This window comes from Rhinoraja longicauda, chromosome 21 (assembly GCF_053455715.1).
Source record: "Rhinoraja longicauda isolate Sanriku21f chromosome 21, sRhiLon1.1, whole genome shotgun sequence".
Classification (NCBI taxonomy): domain Eukaryota; kingdom Metazoa; phylum Chordata; class Chondrichthyes; order Rajiformes; family Arhynchobatidae; genus Rhinoraja; species Rhinoraja longicauda.
The window spans coordinates 9,991,793-10,015,280 of NC_135973.1; the positions used below are offsets into that span (position 1 = coordinate 9,991,793).

A 23,488-nucleotide genomic window follows, 5' to 3' on the forward strand; every position below is an offset into this window, starting at 1 on the left:
AGTTTCTTCCCTCCCAGCTGTTATCAGGCAACTGAACCGCCCCATCAACAACTAGAGAGCGGTCCTGAGCTACCATCCATCTACCTCTTCAGAGACCCTTGGACTGTCTTTAATTGGATTTCACTGGACTTTAACTTGCACTAAACGCTCTAGCCTTTATCGTGCATCTATACACTGTGGACGGCTCGACTGCAATCGTGTATAGTGTTTCTATAGACTGGGTAGCACGCAACAAAAGCTTTTCACTGTACCTCGGTACACGTGACAATAAACTAAACCCAAGATTAAACTAAATGGTCAAACTGGCAGAATACTCCTCTCTGAATCTATATCAGCCAAATCAAGACTTTGGTTTATCATTCGCCTGTGTAACCTCCATGCAAAACAATTATAAAAATATAATGGGGCAGAAGTTGACACTTTGAGCATATAACAGCTTCCAAAGTTGCAGTGGGATGGTCCATGCCAGCCTTAGCCCACTAACATTCATTCAGTCTCTCTTCCTAACAGCTACATACATAGGACATTAGGTCCTTGACTGACATATGCAAGGGACCCTGGGTTAAGGGTCTCGACCCGAAACGTCACCTATTCCTTCTCTACTGAGATGCTGCCTGACCTGCTGAGTTACTCCAGCATTTTGCAAATTAAACCATTGGTGCCTCCTGGTTGTGCTCTAACAACTCAATCAGCGGGCAATGCGGCTTATCAGATACTTGATTGATTGCAAGATACAGCATGGAAACAGGTCCAAGGCCCACCGAATCCATGCCAACTAACAATCACCCTCTCGCACTAGTTCCACATTGTCCACCTTTCGCATTCACCCTCATGTACCAGGGGCTATTTCCAGAGGCCATTTAAGCTGCAAGCCCGCGTGTCTTTGGGATGTGGGAGGAAACCAGAGGAAACCCACATGGTCACAGAGAACGTGCAAACTCCACTCAGACAGCACCCGTGGTCTGATGCTGTGAGGCAGCAGCTCCACCCGCTGTGCCACAGGGCCGCCTAGGCCAGGCAAATCCACCTGCTGAACCTGTGCTCGGTTAATGGCACAGTGAAATTCACTCCCAGGTTTGGAGGGATATAGGCAAAGCGCAGGCAGGTGGGACTAGTGTAGCTGGGACATGGTTGGCCGGTGTGGGCAAGTTGGGCCGAAGGTCCTGTTTCCACACTGTATCACTCTATGACTCTATGACAGTGGCACAGTGGTAGTGCTGCTACCCGACAGCGCTAGAGACCCAGGTTCGATCCTGATCACGGGTGCTGTCTATACGGAGTTTGCACATTCTCCTTGTGACCATGGAGGTTTTCACCAGGTGACAATAGGTGCAGGAGGAGGCCATTCAGCCCATCGAGCCAGCACCGCCATTCAATGTGATCATGGCTGATCATTCTCAATCAGTACCCCGTTCCTGCCTTCTCCCCATACCCCCTGACTCCGCTATCCTTAAGAGCTCTATCTAGCTCTCTCTTGAATGCATTCAGTGAATTGGCCTCCACTGCCTTCTGAGGCAGAGAATTCCACAGATTTACAACTCTCTGACTGAAAAGGTTTTCCCACATCTCCGTTCTAAATGGCCTACCCCTTATTCTTAAACTGTGGCCCCTTGTTCTGGACTCCCCCAACATTGGGAACATGTTTCCTGCCTCTAACGTGTTCAACCCCTTAATAATCTTATACGTTCCGATAAGATCCCCTCTCATCCTTCTAAATTCCAGTGTATACAAGCCAAGTCGCTCCAGTCTTTCAACATATGACAGTCCCGCCATTCCGGGAATTAACCTAGTAAACCTACGCTGCACGCCCTCAATAGCAAGAATATCCTCAAATTTGGCAAATTAGGATAGTGTTAGTGTACAGGTGATCGCTGGTCAGCTTGGACTCAGTGGGCCAAAGGGCCTGTTTCTACGCTGTATCTCTAAAAGTCTAAATGGGAAAGGGATCCATGTATAAAGTTACAATGGGCACAGTAGACTGAATAGGTGAAGAACAAACTAAAGGTTTTATTTAACTTCAGTTCACTTAATTGTTTAAATTCTGGATTTTTGAACTACTTTATAAATCGTTTTACATGTAAAAAAATTTTAACAGACGTGCCTGAATAATTATCAACACTCTCAGCTGCTGGCTGTTAGGTTAAGTAGCTGCTATAAATCACCGCTTCTCCAGGTAGATTGGGAGGGAGCTGGGTTTGGAGGGAGTGCCAGTGGCCATGTGCGAGAGAATAAAAGAGAACTCTGATGAGAATTAATTAACGGGATGACTCCAGGAGCTGTCACAGACTTAAAAGCCCAAGTGACTTCTGTAAACAGCTGGGAGGGAGGAGATGGGTAGCAGGGACATGATGTAGTCAACAACATTCCTGTCATGACATAAGTTCTTAAGTTGTAGGAGCAGAATTAGGCCATTCAGCCCATCGAGCCTACTCCGCCATTCGATCATGGCTGATCTATGTCTCCCTCTCAACCCCATCCCCCTGCCTTCTTCCCATAACCCTTGATATCCTTATTCTGCCTCAAAAGTACCCAAGGACTTGGCCTCCACAGCCGTCAGTGGCAATGAATTCCACAGATTCACCACCCTCTGACTCAAGAAATTCCTCCTCACCTCCTTTGTAAAGGTGCTTCCTTTTACTCTGAGGCTGTGCCCTCTGGTCCTGGGCTCTCCCACTAGTGGAATCATCCTCTCTGCGTCCAATCTATCCAAGCCTTTCACTATCCGGCAAGTTTCAATGAGGTCCCCTCTCATCCTTCTAAACTCCAGCGAGTACAGGCCCAGTGTCGTCAAACGCTGATCGCGTGTGAACCCAGCCAACTGCAGACAACACAGTCAACCTCTCGCATCAGGAGAGTGCCTGTACCTCACAGATAAGCCAAGTCTCCTTGTGGAGGTCCACACCTGGAATAGCACAACCTCTTTCCACCGTCTATAAAGCACGGGCCATAACGATGATTAAATTCTTGGCCGAATGAGGAGTGCAGCTCCACCAACACTTGGGGGGGGGGGGGGGGGGGCAGCTCAGGCAACAGCGAAGCATCACTTCCAGACGACCTCAATGCATTCAATGCACGCTTTGATAGGGAGAACATTGATGAGCCTTTTCAAAGCACTCAGAACCCCTTCTTCTTCTTCTGTCCTATGTCTTTTAGACCTGCAGCTCCATTGAGGCGAGCCGGCCCAACGTGTCATCGCCCAGGTCAATCAGACCTCGTTCACCATTCGGTGGGCGGTATTTGGGGCAACTGGTGACTACGTGCTCCACTGTCTGTGTTGGGTCCCCACACTCAGAACCCCAGATGGAATTACAATCACGGTCGCAGAGGCCGACGTAAGAAGATCATACAGTTATCGTGGGCATCCTCAACCTGTCATTACTGAGGTCTGAGGTTCCCACCTGCTGTAAAGGGTCATTAATAATACCGGTCCCCACGAGGAGTAAAGTGCCTCAATGACCGGTCGACTGACGGCACGGCCGTCCGGGGTGATGAAGTGCTTCGAGAGGTTGGTTATGGCACAGGTCCACTCCGACCTCAACAAGAAGCTGGACCTGCCAACAGGTCGATGGAGGTTGCGATCTCAACTCTGCACTGGGCCACTCGGACAATAAAAACCACACACATTCATTTTTGGTCACTCGGTGAACTAAGTCGCTTGAGGGTTAGTTAACTTGATGACTGATACCCGGCCTCAATAAACATGGTAGCCCTTGAGAAAAGTGCCTCGCGACAAGAGGTGGGCAAAGCGACATGGTGAAGCAGAGAAAACCCAGAAACCGCCTGGCACAGCAGCATCTGCAGATGGGAGCTAATGTTTACATCAGCCAGTGGCTGGAAGCGGTCCAAACTCGAGCTATGCTAATAATAAGGCTGATGAGGGCCCAGTATTCCCAGCTGTTCACAATACCCACTGGGGGACCACACCAATACACTTATGTTGCAAACTAACAATGAACATTGTTAGTTGTTGCAAACCAACAGTGAACACAGAACATTGTTATGTTGCAAACTAACAGTGAACAGTCTAAGTGAGGAAGGGTCTCGACCCGAAACGTCAACCATTCCTTCTCTCCTGAGATGCTGCCTGACCTGCTGAGTTACTCCAGCATTTTGTGAGTGAACATTGGATGCCCACACTGCCGCTCACGCTTTGCCCCATCTGGAAGCAGATGCCTTAAGGGCGGCACGGCGGTGGTAGAGTTGCTGCCTCAGCGCCGGAGACCCGGGTTCGATCCTGACTACGGGTGGTGCCTGTACGGAGTTTGTATGTCTCCCCGTGACCGCATGGGTTATACCTGGGTGATTTTCACTGTACCTCGGTACACGTGACAATAGACTAAACTGAACTGGGTGCACTGGTTTCCTCTCACATTCCAAAAACGTACAGGTTAGTAGGTTAATTGGCCCTGGCGTGCAGGATAGAACTAATATAGGGGTGATTGTTGGTCTGCGCAGACTCGGTGGGCCGAATGGCCTGTTTCAACGCTGTGTCTCGAAGCTAAACTAAATTAATTAGGGTAATTGGCTTCGGTAAAACTGTAAATTGTACCCAGTACGTGTGCAGGACAGTGCTAATGTGCAGGGATATCTGGTCGGCGCGGACTCGTTGGGCCGAAGGGCCTGTTTCCAGGCTGTATCTCTAAATGAAATTAAACTAAATTAAAAGAACAAAGAACACCGATATTTCAGTGTTGAGCTTGGGTTCCAACATCACAAGGATTGGCAACTCCTGGACAACAAGCTCGTCTCTTTACAACTAATTCTCAATGATATTTATTTATTTCTGAACTGCCCAACATCTGAACAATTGCCGAGACACAATGAGGAATTCAGCAAAATAACTGCTGCCGATTGATTATTACAGGACTTGAGCCCGACCTGTTAGAAAAACTGCATCAGTGATGAAGGGCAGCTTGAAAGGAAAGTACAGATCCACAAGACAATGTCCTGTGTAGGAAGGAACTGTAGATGCTGGTTCAAAACCGAAGATGGACACAAAAAGCTGGAGTAACTCAGGCAGCATCTCTGGAGAGAAGGAATGGGTGACGTTTCAGGTCGAGATCCTTCTTCAGACTGAAAGGGAAAGGGAAACGAGAGATATAGGCGATGACGTAGGGAGTCGAGGGAGGAGGTACAGTGACAGGTGTTGCATCTCCTGCGGCTGCTGGGGAAGGTACCTGGGGAGGGGGTGGGAAGGATGGGAAGGGATGGGTTAACCAGGGAGTTGCGGGGGGAGCGGCCTCTGCGGAAGGCAGAAACCAGCGGAGATGGGGAGATGTGGCTCGTGGTGGGACCCCGTAGGGGATGGCGAAAATGTTGGCGGATTGTGTGTTGTACGCGACGGCTGATGGGGTGGAAGGTGAGGACTAGGGGGACTCTGTCTCTGTTTTGACTGAGGGGAGTGGGAGCAAGGGCGGAGTTGCGGGGTAGCGAGGAGGTACGAGTGCGGGCCCCATCTATGATGGGAGAGGGGAAGAATGAGGACATCGGAGAAGTCCTGGTACGGAGCACCTCATCTCGGGCGCAGATGCGGCGTAGACGGAGGAATTGGGAGTCGGGGATAGAGTCTTTGCAGGCAGCAGGGGTGGGAAGAAACGTAGTCGAGATAGTTGTGGGAGTCAGTGGGTTTGTAATAGACAGTCTAAAGAATGAAGACAATCAGATGTTCCCCATGACCTCTCGTACCCCAGAGCCACAGTGGCCTCACGATGTACCTACATACAATCCAGCCAAATATTTAATCTGAACAATAATCCTGCAGTTTAATGAGCATAGAGTCATGGTCATAGAGTGATACAGCGTGGAAACAGGCTCCTCGACCCAACTTGCCCACACCGACCAAAATGTCCCAGCTACACTAGCCCCACCTGCCTGTGTTTGGTCCATATCCCTCCAAACCCGTCCTATCCATGTACCTGTCTAACTGTTTCTCAAACGTTGGGATAGTCCCTGCCTCGACAACCTCCTCTGGCAGCTTGTTCAGTACGCCCACCACCCTCTGTGTGAAAAAGTTACCCCTCAGATTCCTATTAAATCTTTTCCACTTCACCTTAAACCCGTGTCCTCAGGTCCTCGATTCCCCTCCTCTGTGCATCTATCTGATCTATTCCTCTTGTGATTTTATAGCAGTCAAATTTTGTAGCAGTCGAAATATCACAGCACATTGAGGAAATGACAGACAGGGATAAATAAATATCAGATGTAAAGGCGGTCACATTGCAGATAAAATAGAGACGGCGAAGAATGTATGTTTAAACCAGAACAGAGCGAGATAATTTCAGTGAACGATCGAGACATTTTACAATAAACATCACGACAACACAAACAGATCCAGTTCACAGTACCTGCTCAATATCAGGGAAGGCATGCCTGCTCAATAAAGATATCATGACTCATTCAAGTCCTGGTGTTTGTTTAAAAAGTCTTAAGCCATCCAAGTTCTACTTTAAATCAAGACTCGAGTTTCACTTCGGACATTTTCCCCAGCTGATCCCTTGACTGACAAAACACTGGTCTTGCTAAGTTGTGCCATTCCCTATTCCAGTTGTTCTCGCACAACTCTTTAGCCCGACACGGGATACGGGCGGGTGTGACGTTCGAGGGCGGCAGCTATGAAAGAGCTGGCCTCTTAAGGCTTGGAGAGAGCAAAACATGTGTGTGTGTGTTTGTGTGTGTGTGTGTGTGTGTGTGTGTGTGTGAGGAGGCAAGACCTCGCCTGGGAAGTCACGTGGGCCTCTGACTCGCATGCCAGAGATTTTTGTGGTGAAAACAAAGGGGCATTTTAACCTGCACATCTGTGCTTTTAAACACAGGTGGCAAAATAAGTTCATTTAAACACTCGGTCCGGTCCACAACATGCAAAAGCAGCGTAACACACTCTGGGAGCTCTGACCATCTTTGCCTTCGCTCGATTAAAATTCTTAACGGTTTAGTTTCAGGATTTGAACTGTGTGACTGCCACAGCTGCATGTTTTATCATGTTCATGCAAGGTCTAAAGGCAACCACTTTTCTTTGAAGAGGAAAATAAAATGCATGCCCAGTAACAGCCCACATGCAACACTGCATAGCTATAATAAAAACGGTGGTAAAATGACAGGGGGCATTCGATGGTGCTTCAAATGGCAATATTACCTACAAATCGGCTCAAATCCAATTACGACACTCATTGTTTTGATGTGGATCAAACCAGGAAAAAATGGTTACGGTTTTAATTTATTGCACACTTTCAGTTTGAATGTATATTTTATTCCGCAGCTTCTGGAGTGTTGTGCGCTTTCGGGGGGAAGATTAGATCCCAAAATAGTGGGAATTTGAAATTTGGGGGGTGGGGGTGGTTTTAGTGTCGAGATAGAGCATGGAAACAGGCCCTTTGGCCCACCTAGCCCATGCCAGCCATCGATCACCCATACGCCAGTTCTATGTTATCCCACATTTACAAGCTAGATGCCGGACAAGCTAGAAGCAGGAAAAATGTTCCCAATGTTGGGGGAGTCCAGAACCAAGGGCCACAGTCTTCTATTAAAGGGGAGGTCATTTAAAATTGAGGTGAGAAGGAACTTTTTCACCTAGAGAGTTGTGAATTTGTGGAATTCTCTGACACAGAGGCCAGTGGAGGCCAAATCACTGGATTAATTTAAGAGAGAGTTAGATAGAGCTCTAGGGGCTAGTGGAATCAAGGGATTATGGGGAGAAGGCAGGCACAGGGTACTGATTGAGAATGATCAGCCATGTGCTGGCTCGAAGGGCCGAATGGCCTCTTCCTGCACCTATTTTCTATGTTTCTATGTTACATTCAATACTCAAGGCAATTTACTCTTCGGGCCAATTAACCTGCAAACCCGCCCGTCTTTGGGATGGAGCACCCAGAGAAAACCCACGCGGTCGCAGGGAGAACGTGCAAACCCCTCACAGGCAGCACCCGAGGTCAGGATCGAACCGGGGTCTCTAGCGTCATGAGGCAGCATCTATCAGCTGCGCCACTGTGCCGCTTTGGTGGGGGGGGGGGGGGGGGGTGGGGGGAAAGAAAAGGGGTTTCAAAATGTTCTAAGGTCGCAGCTATTGACAAAGTTCACCCGCATCCCTGCTGCACAGTGCAAATTAAAATGGTTACATTTAGAATGGAACAGAAAGCAACGTGTGCCTTCCAGAGTGTGTGTGGGTGTGTGTGTGTGTGGAGTGTGTGTGTGTGTGTGTGTGTGTGTGTGTGTGCGCGTCTGTGTGTGTGCGTCTGTGTGTGTGTGTGTGGAGTGTGTGTGTGTGTCTGTGTCTGTGTGTGCGTGTGTGTCTGTGTGTGTCTGTGTGTGTGTGTGTGTGCGCGCGTCTGTGTGTGTGTCTGTGTGTGGGTATGTGTGTGTGTCTGTGTGTGGGTATGTGTGTGCGTGTCTGTGTGCGTCTGTGTGTGTGTGTGTCTGTGTGTGTGTGTGTGTGTGTCTGTGTGTGTCTGTGCATGTGTGTGTGTGTGTGTGTGTGTGTGTGTGTGTGTGTGTGTGTGTGTGTGTGTGTGTGTGTGTGTGTGTGTGTGTGTATGTGTGTGCGTGTGTGTGTGCGTGCGCGTTTGTGCACCAGTCGTCATGGCTGCCAACTTTACGTCACAATTTGGTCTCTGCACAACATTGCCATTTAAAGCTGCTGATCAATAGCGCAGGTCTCATGCATAAACGAAGCAGCAACTCGGAGTTGCTCTCCTGTTCACACGTGAGCAAGTGCGTTAAATGCCAGTGGTGTCTCCCCACCCCCCTCCTCCCACAACTTTATACCATTCCCCATGCAGTACACACCAAGCACAAAACAACACCAGTACCTCAGCAAAGATCTGGCAGAGAAAGACTGGTGTCTTTTCGGTGGCCTCCTACCGGCTCTGTGACCTTTTATAGGCATTGTGTTAATTCTTTCAAACCGCACCCTTGGTTCGTGGGAAAGATGAGGCGAAAAAGGAAGAAAATAGACAGATTTAAGAGGAAGACAAAGGACAAAAGAGAATTAACCCGATCATTGCCAACTATCTGCACACAAAGAAAGATCCAGACTACTTCTCCAGACATTGGACAGTGCAAATGTTTCACTCAAAGGTAGAAGAGACACAGGTTGACAAGTTTCGTGAAGAATCCTAAAATCAAAATCCTCAGATTGTCAAATTTATTTGAAGAATATTTGAAGCAGGGCTTTGGACTTGCTTCATAGTTTGGAATGTCTTGGATTTTATTTTGCCACAAGCACTTGGCTGCTGCATCGCCTTGCTCCAGGTGCCACAGGTAGAGGGTCTGGACTAAGGCAAACCCTGAGATAGACACAAAAAGCTGGAGTAACTCAGCGGGCCAGGCAGCGTCTCTGGAAGGAAGGAAATGGTGACGTTTCGGGTCGAAACCCTGAGAGTCAGGGGAGGGGGGTGGGGGGGGGAGAGACTAGAGAGATGGTAGGGTAAGGTGTGAATACGACAGACCCGAAACGTCACCCATTCCTTCTCTCCAGAGATGCCGCCTGTCCCGCTGAGTTACTCCGGCATTTTGCGTTTATCTTCGGTGTGAACGAGCAACTGCAGTTCCGTCCTACACCGGTCAAAGCAGAGGATGGGCAAGGAGATGTAGAATGGTCCATTGTTCGCCGCGGGGAAGGGAATGTCGTCAATGTTCTCTTCCCTTGCCGGGCATCACTTCCGGTGGTCCTCAATGCAGTTAAACGAGCACATTGCATGTTCAAATTGGCATCATCTTGCGTGAAAGTTCGTTGCCAATGGTAGGGGTCAACCACATTTCTCAGCACAACATTGCAGCAGCCCACATTATAACAGAAGGTTTTGAACCAGAAACACATTGCGACAAGTGTCAATTAAGTTATAAAGTCATAGAGTGGTACAGTGTGGAAACAGGCCCTTCGGCCCAACTCGCCCACACCGGCCAACAATGTCCCAGCTACACTAGTCCCACTTGGTCCATAACCCTCCAAACCTGTCCTATCAATACACCTGTCCAACTGTCTCTTAAACGATGGGATAGTCCCAGTTTCAACCACCTCCTCTGGCAGCTTGTTCCGTACACCCACCACCCTCTGTTTGAAAAAGTTACCTACCCCTCGGATTCCTATTAAATCTTCTCCCCTTCACCTTGAACCTACGCATTTGGTCCATACCCCTCCAAACCTGTCCTATCCATGCCCTTTAATTACATTAAAGACGGGTTCCAACCCAAAATGTCACCTATTCCTTCTCCCCGAGGAAGCATTCAAATAGTGTTCACTGTATCTCGGTAAGTGCAATAATAATAAACCGATGGCAGTATACTTATCCCATTTACCCACACTTCCTCCGTGGTCCTACAGGGTCTCGGGCGCTGTAAGCGCTGTCAGGCAGCGATTGTGCCACTGTGCAGCCCATAATGCGTGGTTACATATTCTGCTGTACTGCTGCAAGTATGACAATAGACAATGGGTGCAGGAGGAGGCCATTTGGCCCTTCGAGCCAGCACCGCCATTCAATGTGATCATGGCTGATCATTCTCAATCAGTACCCCGTTCCTGCCTTCTCCCCATACCCCCTGACTCCGCTATCCTTAAGAGCTCTATCCAGCTCTCTCTTGAATGCATTCAGAGAATTGGCCTCCACTGCCTTCTGAGGCAGAGAATTCCACAGATTCACAACTCTCTGAATTTCATTGCTCTATGTGGGACATCTATATACTAAAATTCTTGTTTGTTTGTTTGTTTGTTCCTGAACTACAGCCAAAACGGTACACGATAGTGCAACTATTTTAGGCCCACCTTACTCACTGTGCTAATGGAAGAGGTTTAATTGAAATCGGTGTTATATTTTTAAAGTTATTCACATTTTAAAGTTTAAATCTATCTCCTAGGGAGGGAGGGTGGGAGGGAGGGGGGGAAGGAGGAGGGAGGAAAGGGGGGGGGTGGAGTGGGGGAGAAGTGAAGGGGGAGGGGAAGGGGGAGGGGCGGAGTGGGGAGAGGGGGGGAGATGGTGCTGCACCAATGCTGGAGAGGTTTGGGCCCAACGGGTTCACTTGGTCTCGTATGACAATAAAACACTTGTCGACTCTTGAACCAGGCCTGCTGCCGCTTGTGACAAGAGGCAGCCCCACTCTAACTCTATTCTGCAAATGTTGCACAGAATGCCAAGATATTTAAATGCTTTCAATTCGACCAACCAGGAATTAAAAAAAAAAAAAGATCTTACTGGAATTGGATCAAAAACTCCCACAACATTTCAGTTTCAGCAGCGCCCAGGAATAAACAGCTAGCTTCCAAAAAAAATAAAATAGATTCTCTTAACTGTTTAAAGAGAATGAGGCCAAAGAGACAAATTCAAAATGTTAACGAGACTAGCTAAATAGCAGAGATGATTTCAGTTTTGTTAAACATGATGAGTCAGAGTGGAAACAGGCCCAACTTGCCAACACTGACCCACATGTCCCTCTACACTAGTCCCAACTACCTGCGTTGAGTCCATACCCCTCCAAACCTGTCCTATCCATGTACTTGAAGTCTCGACCCGAAACGTCACCCATTCCTTCTCTCCAGAGATGCTGCCTGTCCCGATGAATTACTCCAGCAGTTCCTTCCGACACTAATTGTTTCTTCAACGTTGCGATAGTCCCTGCCTCAACTACCTCCTCCGGCAGCTCGTTCCATACACCCACCACCCTTTTTGTGATAAGGTTACCCCTCAGATTCCTATTAAATCTTTCCCCTTTCATCTTAAACCCATGTCCTCTGGTTCTCGACTCCCCTACTCTGAGCAAGAGACTGTGCGTCTACCCGATCTATTCCTTTGATGAGTTCCTTGAAAACATTTTAGCGCCCTCAACAGGTTGTGCTGAGACACTTCTTCAGTCTGAGAGTTAGGGGAAATGGAAACGAGAGATATATAAATGGTGATATAGAGAGACGTAGAACAAATGAATGAAAGATATGCAAAAAAAGTAACGATGATCAAGGAAAGGTGGAGCCTCCTGTGGTCCATTGTTGTCTGTGGGCTAGGTGATAAGTTATGCAGACAGTGAAACTCAACAGGATGACAGTGAAACTAGTTGGCCGACTAGGGCGGGGAGGGACGGAGAGAGAGGGAATGCGAGGGGTTACTTAATGAAGAAATGAATAAGTTTATTGGCCAAGTATGCAGATACAAGGAATGTGCCTTGGTGCTCCGCTCACAAATGACAACACAAACATACAGTTAACAATTAAGAATAAAACATCGAAACAATAAGGATACACTATTACGGTCTAAAAATGTGGGCGAAAATAGACCAGGGCAAAAAAAGAGATTACAGACTTTGGTTATTGAGTAGAACTATCCGTCGTGGAAAAAAGCTGTTTTTATGTCTTGCTGTGGCTGCTTTGACAGTCCGGAGTCACCTTCCAGAGGGAAATTAGCGGAATCAATATTCATACCAATGGGTTGCCCCTTTAGAACCTCCCAGAGGCTACAGTCATTTCCTCCCAAATCCCATTCAAATGCTTTGCGAGATTATATATACATTCAGAGCAGGCTCATCGTTTTGTACCCACAGGGCTTCGTTCTTTATAAGGAACGATGGAGCGCTAAATTAACGTCTAGTTACACTGGATGTAATGTAACCACTTTGGTAGGAGTTAAATCTTCAGAGGTCATAGCCTCAAAATTAAAGGACGTTCTTTTAGGAAGGAGATGAGGAGAAATTTCTTTGGTCAGAGGGTGGTGAATCTGCGGAATTCTTTGCCACAGAAGGCTGTGGAGGCCAAGTCAGTGGATATTTTTATGGCAGAGATGGATAGATTCTTGATTAGAACGGGTGTCAGAGGGTATGGGGAGAAGGTAGGAGAATGGGGTTAGGAGGGAGAGATAGATCAGCCATGATTGAATGGCGGAGTAGACTTGATGGGCCGACTGGCCTAATTCTACTCCTATCCCTTATGACCTAAATTTTGAGATGCAGAAGTTGTTAGCAGCTGAACGACTGCTTTGAAGACTTCCTAACAGGCAGAAGACAAAGTGCTGGAGTGCAGCAAGGGTACAAGGATATCTCATACATTGTCAGAGCAGAATTAGGCCATTCGGCCCATCAAGTCTACTCTGCCATTCAATCGTGGCTGATCTATCTTTCCCTCTCAACCCATTCCCCTGCCTTCTCCCCATAACCCGTGACACACGTACTGATCAAAATATGTGAACACTACTGAAGATAACAATAATTGGAGTCATAGAGTGATACAGTGTGGAAACAGGCCCTTCAGCCCAACTTGCCCACACCGGACAACATGTCCCAGCTACACTTGTCCCACCTGCTAGCATTTGGTCCATATCCCTCCCAACCTGTCCTATCCAATTAATGTATAAATGCTGTGAATGTCGGAAGAGTTTTTGCACTGTTCTTCTTTTGTATGTATGATTTCTAATTTATGATTAAAGTTTATTTTTTGAAAAGAAAAGTGCTGGTGGAGTCTGCCGGCATATCTGGAGAACATGGATAGATGACGTTTCAGGTCGGGAACCTTCACCAGTCTGAAGAAGGGTCCAGACTCGAAATGTCACCTTTTCCATGTTCTCCAGAGATGCTGCCTGACCCTTGGAGTTACTCCAGCACTATTTGTCTTCTTTTGTAAACCGGCATCTGCAGTTCCTCGTTTCTACACTTTGTAGCCGGTATCGTGCTTGGCTCAACTCCCACTGGGTATTGAGAAGATCTGGGCATGCAACAACAAGAACAACAACAGCTAAACAACAACATTTGCTGTGCAACTCATTTTTGGCATGTGTAGCAACACTGGATTATGACTGTAACTTCTTTCCATGTCCACCAGAGAGGCTGCCCGATCAACCGAGTTATTCCAGCACTATCAGTACTGACTATCCCGCGGTCTAGGCTCAAGCTCAGGGGTGACCGCTCTTTTGCGGTTGCAGCTCCTAGACTGTGGAGCAGCATCCCTCTCCCCATCAGAACTGCCTCCAGCCTCCATCGACTCCTTCAAGTCCAGGCTCAAAACTTATTTCTACTCCCTAGCGTTTGAGGCCCCCTAATGGGGCGCTGTGAACTGTTTATGTATGTGCCACTCCAGCATTCAGCCATGATCATATTGAATGGCAGTGCAGGCTCGAAGGGCCGAATGGCCTACTCCTGCACCTACATTCTATGTTTCTATGTGCTGTTATGTTTGTGTGCCATTGTATGTTCGTTCTTAGTACCTGAACTGATGTACAGCACTTTGGTCAACGTGGGTTGTTTTTAAAAGTGCTACACAAATAAAATTGACTCAACTTGACTGCGTTTTTAATATAACACAGTCACACTGTTAAAGGCTGTAGTTTTATTCCAAAAGCGTCAGAAAGAATGATTGCACGCTGAAACCAACAGTAGTCCAGCCATAGAGAGACACGAATGTCACCTATCCATTTTCTCCAGAGATTTAGACTTCAGAGATACAGCGCGGAAACAGGGCCATCTGCCCGAGCCCACATTGACCAGTGATCATCCCGTACACAAACACTATCCTACATACGAGGGACAATTTACAATTTTTCCGAAGCCACTTAACCTAGAAACCCGCACATTTTTGGAGTGTGGGAGGAAACTGGAGCATCCGGGGAAAGCCCATGCGATCACAGGGAGAACGTGCAAACTCCATATAGACAATAGACAATAGGTGCAGGAGTAGGCCATTCAGCCCTTCGAGCCAGCACCGCCATTCAATGCGATCATGGCTGATCACTCTCAATCAGTACCCCGTTCCTGCCTTCTCCCCATACCCCCTCACTCCGCTATCCTTAAGAGCTCTATCCAGCTCTCTCTTGAAAGCATCCAACGAACTGGCCTCCACTGCCTTCTGAGGCAGAGAATTCCACACCTTCACCACTCTCTGACTGAAAAAGTTCTTCCTCATCTCCGTTCTAAATGGCCTACCCCTTATTCTTAAACTGTGGCCCCTTGTTCTGGACTCCCCCAACATAGACAGCACCCGCAGTCGGGATCGGACCTGGGTCTCTGGCGCTGTAAGGCAGAAACTCTACCGCTGCGCCACCGTGCTGCCTGAGCCGCCGAGATACTCCGGCACTTTGTGTGTAACTCTGGTACAAACTAGCATCTGCAACTCCTTTTTATTACATGCAGTCCAGCCATGCAGGCAAGGCAGAGACTCATGAAGGGAATTAAATCAGAGACAGGGTGGCATGTTGGCGCAGCGTTAGAGTTGTTGCCATACGGCGCCAGAGACCCGGGTTCGATCCTGATTACGGGTGCCGTCTGTACGGAGCTCGTACAGCCCCCCAGTGACCGCGTGGATTTTCTCAGAGATCTTCCATTTCCTCCCACACTCCAAAGACGTACAGGTTTGTAGGTTAATCGGCTCGGTATAAATACAAATCTTCCCTGGGATAGTGTTAGTGTGCGGGGATCGATGGCAGGCGCGGACCCGGTGGGCCGAAGGACCTGTTTCTGCGCCGCATCTCTAAACTAAACTGCATCTGGATGAATTAGTCACATCCACTGCGACCACCCATACACAAACAAAGAGACTGAGACATCTTCTCACACTGCCACCCTGACTACCACTTGCTTACTCGACAGCTGCATATGGGGCTGGCGTTCCAACTGGGATTTGCCTGGACTTGTTCAGGAGCGAGTTAGTCATCCTGCTGTTTTTCCCCAATGCAGGCAGACACTCGCTGCTGCATGTTAAATCCCAGATGGCCTAAACTTTGATAAATCAATTTGTCCACAGTGCTTCCTTGTTCCTACCAGGGAGGGAGGAATGCCAAACTACACGATTTGCATTCGCCACTTACGAAGTGAATTGAGACAAATATTTTTGAAGGCACGTCACTTTCACTACTTGTTCCTGCGGCCGAACAAATCTCAAAATTGCAAGAAACATAGAAACTAGGTGCAGGAGTAGGCCATTCGGCCCTTCGAGCTAGCACCGCAATATGATCATGGCTGATCATCCAAAATCAGTACCCAGTTCCTGCTTTCTCCCCATACCCCTCGATTCCGTTAGCCCTAAGAACTTTGTTAATATGCTGGTGGGTGCAGGCAAGGAAGGGTCCCGACACAAAACGTCACCTATCCATGTTCTCCAGAGATGCTGCCTGACCCGCTGAGTTACTCCAGCACTTTTTCTTTTATGAACCAACATCTGCAGTTCCTTGTTTCTCTCTCTCAAAAATACTAGTGCATCAGTCACTGAAAGGAAGCATGCAGGTACAGCAGGCAGTGAAAAAAGCCAATGGAATGTTGGCCTTCATAACAAGGGGAGTTGAATATAGGAGCAAAGAGGTCCTTCTGCAGTTGTACAGGGCCCTAGTGAGACCGCACCTGGAGTACAGTGTGCAGTTTTGATCTCCAAATTTGAGGAAGGATATTCTTGCTATTGAGGGCGTGCAGCGTAGGTTTACTAGGTTAATTTCCGGAATGGCGGGACTGTCCTATGTTGAAAGACTGGAGCAACTAGGCTTGTATACATTGGAATTTAGAAGGATGAGAGGGGATCTTATCGAAACGTATAAGATTATTAAGGGGTTGGACACGTTAGAGGCAGGAAACATATTCCCAATGTTGGGGGAGTCCAGAACCAGGGGCCACACTTTACGAATAAGAGGTAGGCTATTTAGAACGGAGATGAGGAAAAACGTTTTCAGTCAGAGAGTTGTGAATCTGTGGAATTCTCTGCCTCAGAAGGCAGTGGAGGCCAATTCTCTGAATGCATTCAAGAGAGAGCTAGATAGAGCTCTTAAGGATAGCGGAGTCAGGGGGTATATGGAGAAGGCAGGAACGGGGTACTGATTGAGAATGATCAGCCATGATCACAATGAATGGCGGTGCTGGCTCGAAGGGCCGATTGGCCTCCTCCTGCACCTATTGTCTATTGTTCTCCAGAGATGCTGCCTGACCTGCTGAGTTACTCCAGCGCTGTGTGTGGTATTGTTCAAGGTTCCAGGATCTGCAGTTCCTGGCGTCCACACGGTTCACACAATGTCGTTAAAGTGACATCCGCTGTCGGTGTGTGCTCACTATGCTGTCTGCTGTTCTCTTTATCCTCTGCACCCAGGTTTAACATTGGGAGATTCACATGCACATGCGACAGACCGAATGCAAAGGCAGCATCTCAGCGGCGGAAAGGAAGAGACTTGACAAGCTGGTCAGGAAGGCCAGTTCTGTCCTGGGTTGCCCCCTCGACTCAGTGCAGGTGGTGGGAGAGAGGAGGATGATGGCAAAGCTGGACAACGACTCTCACCCAATGCAGGACACTGTCACTGCACTGAGTAGCTCCTTCAGTGACAGACTCCTTCACCCCAAGTGCGTGAAGGAGAGATATAGGAGGTCCTTCCTTCCCGTTGCTGTGAGACTGCACAACCAGCACTGCTCCCAGCAGACGAGTCAACAATAACAGCTAAGAACACATGGAAAACTGATGACAATTTATGTATGTTTTATTTATATTGAATGATCTCTTGCTCTCTTGCTATCCACTTTGCTGCTGTAACACTGTAAATTTCCCTGGTGTGGGACGAATAAAGGAATATATTATTATTATTAAGACTGGCAAATGGCCAAATGCTTCAGGAAAGATGCAAATTTTTCAGGAGCACCTTGGAGAAGGAAAGAGGTAAATCAGCAGGGGGATAAAAGGAGGGAATTCCAAGGCAGCCTCCCACGGGGATGGATGGTAGTGTTGCTGTCTGCATGTTGCCTTTCACTTAGTATCGCAGAGGGGTTAAATCCGTAAAGTGTTGACTGAGAAAGCTTGGGATTGGTGTCATGTGTCTTGGAGATGGTTAGACAGCAAACAGAGCGTGTCCATGGTGAAGACGGGTATGTTTGAGGGACAGGGTATATCCTGGATAGCACCAAGCTTCCTCAGTGTGGCTGGATCAGCACTAAGGGGCGAGAATGCCTTTTACACTTTTAGTTTAGATTCATTTCATTGTCACGTGGGACGAGGTACAGTGAGAGGCTTGGGTCGAGAGGATGAGGCGAGGAGGCTTTCGCTAGTGGGAGAGTCCAGGACGAGAGGTCATAGCCTCAGAATTAAAGGATGTGCTTTTCGGAAGGAGATGAGGATGAATTTCTTTAGTCAGAGGGTGGTGGAACTGTGGAATTCTTTGCCACAGAAGGCTGTGGAGGCCAAGTCAGTGGATGGGCGGCACAGTAGCGCAGCGGTAGAGTTGCTGCTTTACAGCGAATGCAGCGCCGGAGACTCAGGTTCGATCCTGACTACGGGTGCTGCACTGTAAGGAGTTTGTACGTTCTCCCCGTGACCTGCGTGGGTTTTCTCCGAGATCTTCGGTTTCCTCCCACACTCCAAAGACGTACAGGTATGTAGGTTAATTGGCTGGGTAAATGTAAAAATTGTCCCTAGTGGGTGTAGGATAGTATTAATGTACGGGGATCGCTGGGCGGCACGGACTTGGAGGGCCGAAAAGGCCTGTTTCCGGCTGTATATATATGATATGATATGATATGATATGATATATTTAAGGCAGAGATAGGCAGATTATTGATTAGTACGGGTGTCAGAGGTTATGGGGAGAAGGCAGAATGGGGGTTGAGGGGGAAGAGATCGATCAGCTCGTGATTGAATTTCAGAGTAGACTTGATGGGCCGAATGGCCTAATGCTACTCCTATCACTTATGATCTTATCTTCGCAGCTGTCTAGTTGTGTGCTACCCAGTCAGCGGAAAGACTATACATGATTACAATGAAGCCATCCACAGTGGCATGGCAAGGTGGCGCAGCGGTAAAGTTGCTGCCTCACAGCGCCAGAGACCACAGGTGCTGTCTGTACGAAGTTTGTACGTTCTCCCCGTAACCTGCGTGGGTTTTCCCCGGAAGCTTCGGTTTCCTCCCACACACCGGAGAAGACAGGGTTTGTAGGTTAATTGGCTTTGGTAAGAATTGTAAATTGTCCCTTGTGTGGACCCAAAACGTAACCTGTCCCTTCCTCTTCACAGATGCTGCTGGGCTTGGCGAGTTCCTACAGCATTTTGTTTTGCTCAAGGTTCCAGCATTTGCATCCCCAGGGCATCCTGTTAGTTGATCTAGGGTGGAAGACTGTCTTAGGAGGTCCATCTTGTGGCAAGAGTTTGTCATTTCAAGTTACTAAGCAAGCAATATCACCATTGTCCCAAGTGTTATGATTTTATATATATAAATATATATAAATATATATATATATATATATATATAAAAAATCTTAGTTTGGGAAGTAATCTTCCATTTCCTGTGTGTGTGTGTGTATACGCACACACGCACACACGAACGCACGCACACACGAACACAAACACACGTGTTTGTGTTCGTGTGTTCGTGTGTTCGTGTGTTCGTGTGTGCGCGTGTGTGCGCGCGTGTGCATATATATACACACACAGGAAATGGAAGATTACTTCCCAAACTAAGATGTCTTGGAATTGACACAACTTAACTGATTTTATATCAGAATTTTTTTTAAACTCTGAAATTGTACATTGTCTTGTAAACTGAATGGTTTTCAATTCCATTGATTTAAAAAAATAATAATTTGCTTCGAGATAGCATGCAATTAACTTAGATTCAGCAGTTGGCTTTCCCATTCACTGCTCTTCCCCCAATTAATTCAAAAGGAAATGTATGGCACACAAGGCCAGTCAATTTATGGCCATCTCATTATGCATTACCTTCATTCCATAATTTTAATTTTAATTATTTTAAAGCTTAAAAAAAGGCTAGTTAATACTCACTCATACATTTTCATTGGTAAAGGAGAACAGTCATCTTTTGTCATCTTTTATGATCAAGCCCAAAGTTGGAGTGAATACAACATTGAAGCAGGGTGACATATAGAAACATAGAAACATAGAAAATAGGTGCAGGAGGAGGCCATTCGGCCCATCGAGCGAGCACCGCCATTCATTGTGATCATGGCTGATCGTCCCCAATCAATATCTGGTCCCATCAGGAACCCAGGCTGGTCAGTTCCTAAGTAACTTTCTACACTTAGGCAACAGATTCATTGCAAACTAAGCTCATGGATTTCCTATGCCTTTGCTTCCATACCAACTCACTCAACGTTTTACTAAGATATGGCAGACGACATTTCTAAGGCTCATAGGAACAAGATGAGTTTATAAGTGCAAGGAGCAGAATTAGGCCATTTGGCCCATCGAGCCTACTCCGCCATTCAATCATGGCTGGTCCATCTCTCCCTCTCAACCCCATTCTCCCACCTTCTCCCCATAACCCCCGACACCCGTACTGATCAAGAATCTGGCAATCTCCACCTTAAGAATATTCATTGACTTGGCCTCCACAGTCGCTTGTGGCAATGAATTCCACAGATACACCACCACATGAGAAAAATCTAGACCAACTTGGCCTGCACTTCAACACCCTGCACCTTTCCCTTCACTCAACCTATTGTACTTGAGTTTGGCTTGATTGTATTTATGTTTAGTATTATCTGATTTTGACTGGGTAACATGCAAAATAGAGCTTTTGACTGATACACGAGAAAGCTGAGAGATTTGTGCGCTCATGATGGCACGATCTCAGTTACAATGTCAGTGCGTTCTGAAAATCGCACAGCAGTTAGTTTCTGATCAGGGAAGTTGGCAGCTCTTTCAAGAAGCTGACTGGAATTAGAGTGGAGAAGGGGAGCAACATTATGAAAAGAAGCATACACTGGGAAGTGCATAGATTTTGATAGGTTAAGTCAATCATTCCAAGTTAACATTTGAGAGGCACCTGGACTGCTACGTGAAAGAGCAAGGCCTAGAGGGCTATGGAAATAATGCAGGCAAGTGGGATTAGCATGGTTGGCACAGATGGCATAGCGTCCATTTCCATGGTCTGCAACTCTATGACAATTCACTTCAAAACCAAGCATTCATAATGTGGCATCAACGTGGGGACATGTTCAAATAAAATAAATGTTCTTTACAAACAGCTGTCAATCATTTCTAAAGCCTGCTTCATTTTCCATTTGAGATTCTGCTTTGTTCAGTAGTGTACAAGCACTCGAGAAGCAAGTTCATGTGTGGAGATGATATTTGAGGGGGGCGTCTTAAGGGTGGTTCTGGTGGTGGAGCCAAAACCCAGCGCAAACACCGACACGAAACAATGACAGAGGTGTGACCCCAAGATTATTAAGGGGTTGGACTCATTAGAGGCAGGAAATATGTTCCCAATGTTGGGGGAGTCCAGAACCAGGGGCCACAGTTTAAGAATAAGGGGTAGGCCATTTAGAACAGAGATGAGGAAAAACGTTTTCAGTCAGAGAGTTGTGAATCTGTGGAATTCTCTGCCTCAGAGGGCAGTGGAGGCCGATTCTCTGAATGCATTCAAGAGAGAGCTAGATAGAGCTCTTAAGGATAGCGGAGTCAGGGGGTATGGGGAGAAAGCAGGAACGGGGTACTGATTGAGAATGATCAGCCATGATCACATTGAATGGCGGTGCGTACAGGCTCGAAGGGCCGAATCCTGCACCTATTGTCTATTGTCTAGTGTGAGGAGGTGCCAAACCACACTGTCCACATCACCTGCTGGCACGATGGTGCAGCGGTAGAGTTGTTCCCTTACAGAGATCTGGGTTTGATCCCGACTACGGGCGCCGTCTGCACGGAGTTTGTACGTTCTCTCCATGACCGCGCGAGTTTTCTCCGAGATCTTCGGTTTCCTCCCACACTCCAAAGGCATACAGGTTTGTAGGTTAATTGGCTTGGTATAAGTGTAAATTGTCCCTAGTGTAAGTGTAGGGTGGCATTAACGTGCGGGGATCGCTGGTCAGTGCGGACTGGGTGGGCCAAAGGCCCTGCTTCCGTGCTGTATCTCGAAACTGAAACCAAACTAAACTAAACTCTGTTCCTGTCTGCTCTGTAACACACGAGAGCTCAGGGCTGAATGCCTCACTGGCAACTTGAATGCAACTGTAAAAGATCTCCAGCCTTGCCTTACCTTTTGATGGTCTGGGTTATTGAGGTCTGCCTCTGGAAAGTGGGTCGCCTCTGTTCATTTGGTAGAGATGGTCCCCATGTGCTCTCAGGTGGCATGCTGACACTTCGCACATAGAGTTGGTGCCTTAAAGGCTGTGGACAGAACAAAAGTACAGTTATTGTCATCCAAGGAGCTACATTCTGCACTCTGTTTATGATTTCTTTTGCACTGCGTGTGGCACTGATTATGGTACGATCACCTGGATAGTATGCAAGGGTTTTTTTCAAACTGCATCTTTAAACTGCATTTTTATAAACAACATGATTTTTTCTAGGTACAGTGAGGAGGAGGATTAACAGTCACCAGGGGTCTACATATAATAACACATCATTATTTAAATAAGTATATCTATATGAACATATAAGGGTGTATGAGTATTTTTGTATTAATATCTGACTTATTATACGGGTGGGTGACTATATTTGTATTTATATTTTGTATGTAAATGGTCGGGTATATATATGTATATATATGATTGGCCTAATGTATGTATATATATCAGATGTAGTTAATATAGACATTATTGTGTAAATAGGTATATTCATATGATTGTAGGTGTGAGTGAGTATATATGTAGTTATATATGTATTTTAGGTATTAGTTATTATAGATAATACTTGATAAATATTGATTAGGGAATAGGGGTAGGATTAAATAAGTTCACACTTCTTCCTACTCCTTTTCACACATGTAAAGACGTTAAGTAATGGATGAAATTCTTTGTATTTCTTCTGTTTTTTTGTTTATTTTGTTTTTTAATTGATGTCTTTTAACAGTGGAGGCCAGTTCGTTGGATGCTTTCAAGAGAGAGCTGGATAGAGCTCTTAAGGATAGCGGAGTGAGGGGGTATGGGGAGAAGGCAGGAACGGGGTACTGATTGAGAGTGATCAGCCATGATCGCATTGAATGGCGGTGCTGGCTCGAAGGGCTGAATGGCCTACTCCTGCACCTATTGTCTATTGTCTATTGTCTATTGTCTAACATGTACGAAATAAAATGATAGAAAGAAAGAAGAAAGAAACTTTGCTTTAGGATTTAGAGATACTGGCGACACGGTGGCGCAGCGGTAGAGTTGCTGCCTCACAGCACCAGAGACCCGGGATCGATCCTGACTACCGGTGCAGTCTGTACGGAGTTTGCACGCTCTCCCCGTGACCTGCGCGGGTTTTCTCCGGGTGCTCCGATTTCCTCCCACACTCCAAAGACGTACCGTTTTAAAAAAGTTAATTGGCGTGGTATAACTGCAAATTGTCACTAGTGTGTGTAGGATAGTGCAAGTGTGCGGGGATCGCTGGTCGGCGTGGACTTGGTGGGTCGAAGGGCCTGTTTCCACGCTGTATCTCTAAACTACATTGAGATACAGTGCGGAAAGAGGCCCTTTGGCCCACCGAGTCCACGCCAACCAGGGATGACCCCGTACACTAACACTATCCTACACACGAGGGACAAGTTACACTTTCTACCGAAACCAATTAACCTAAAAATCTGAAGGCTTCTGAAGTTTGAAGAAGGGTTCCAACCCAAAACGTCGCCTGTCCATTT

At 47.1% G+C, this 23,488-nt stretch overlaps 1 protein-coding gene across 2 annotated transcripts in view; it reads right to left on the reverse strand.

Moving 5' to 3' along the window:
- Positions 1-23,488, reverse strand: part of rhbdf1a (rhomboid 5 homolog 1a (Drosophila)) — a 270,605-nt gene that overhangs the window by 71,372 nt on the left and 175,745 nt on the right. Inside the window, exons 4-5 of one of the 2 annotated variants that reach the window (XM_078418444.1) lie at positions 21,908-22,038; positions 8,802-8,903 (exon numbers count right to left, since the gene is read on the reverse strand). In XM_078418444.1, the coding sequence (XP_078274570.1) occupies positions 8,802-8,903; positions 21,908-22,038 (233 nt within the window). The remainder of the gene's footprint in view (positions 1-8,801; positions 8,904-21,907; positions 22,039-23,488) is intronic. The other variant, XM_078418445.1, reaches the window with a different exon arrangement.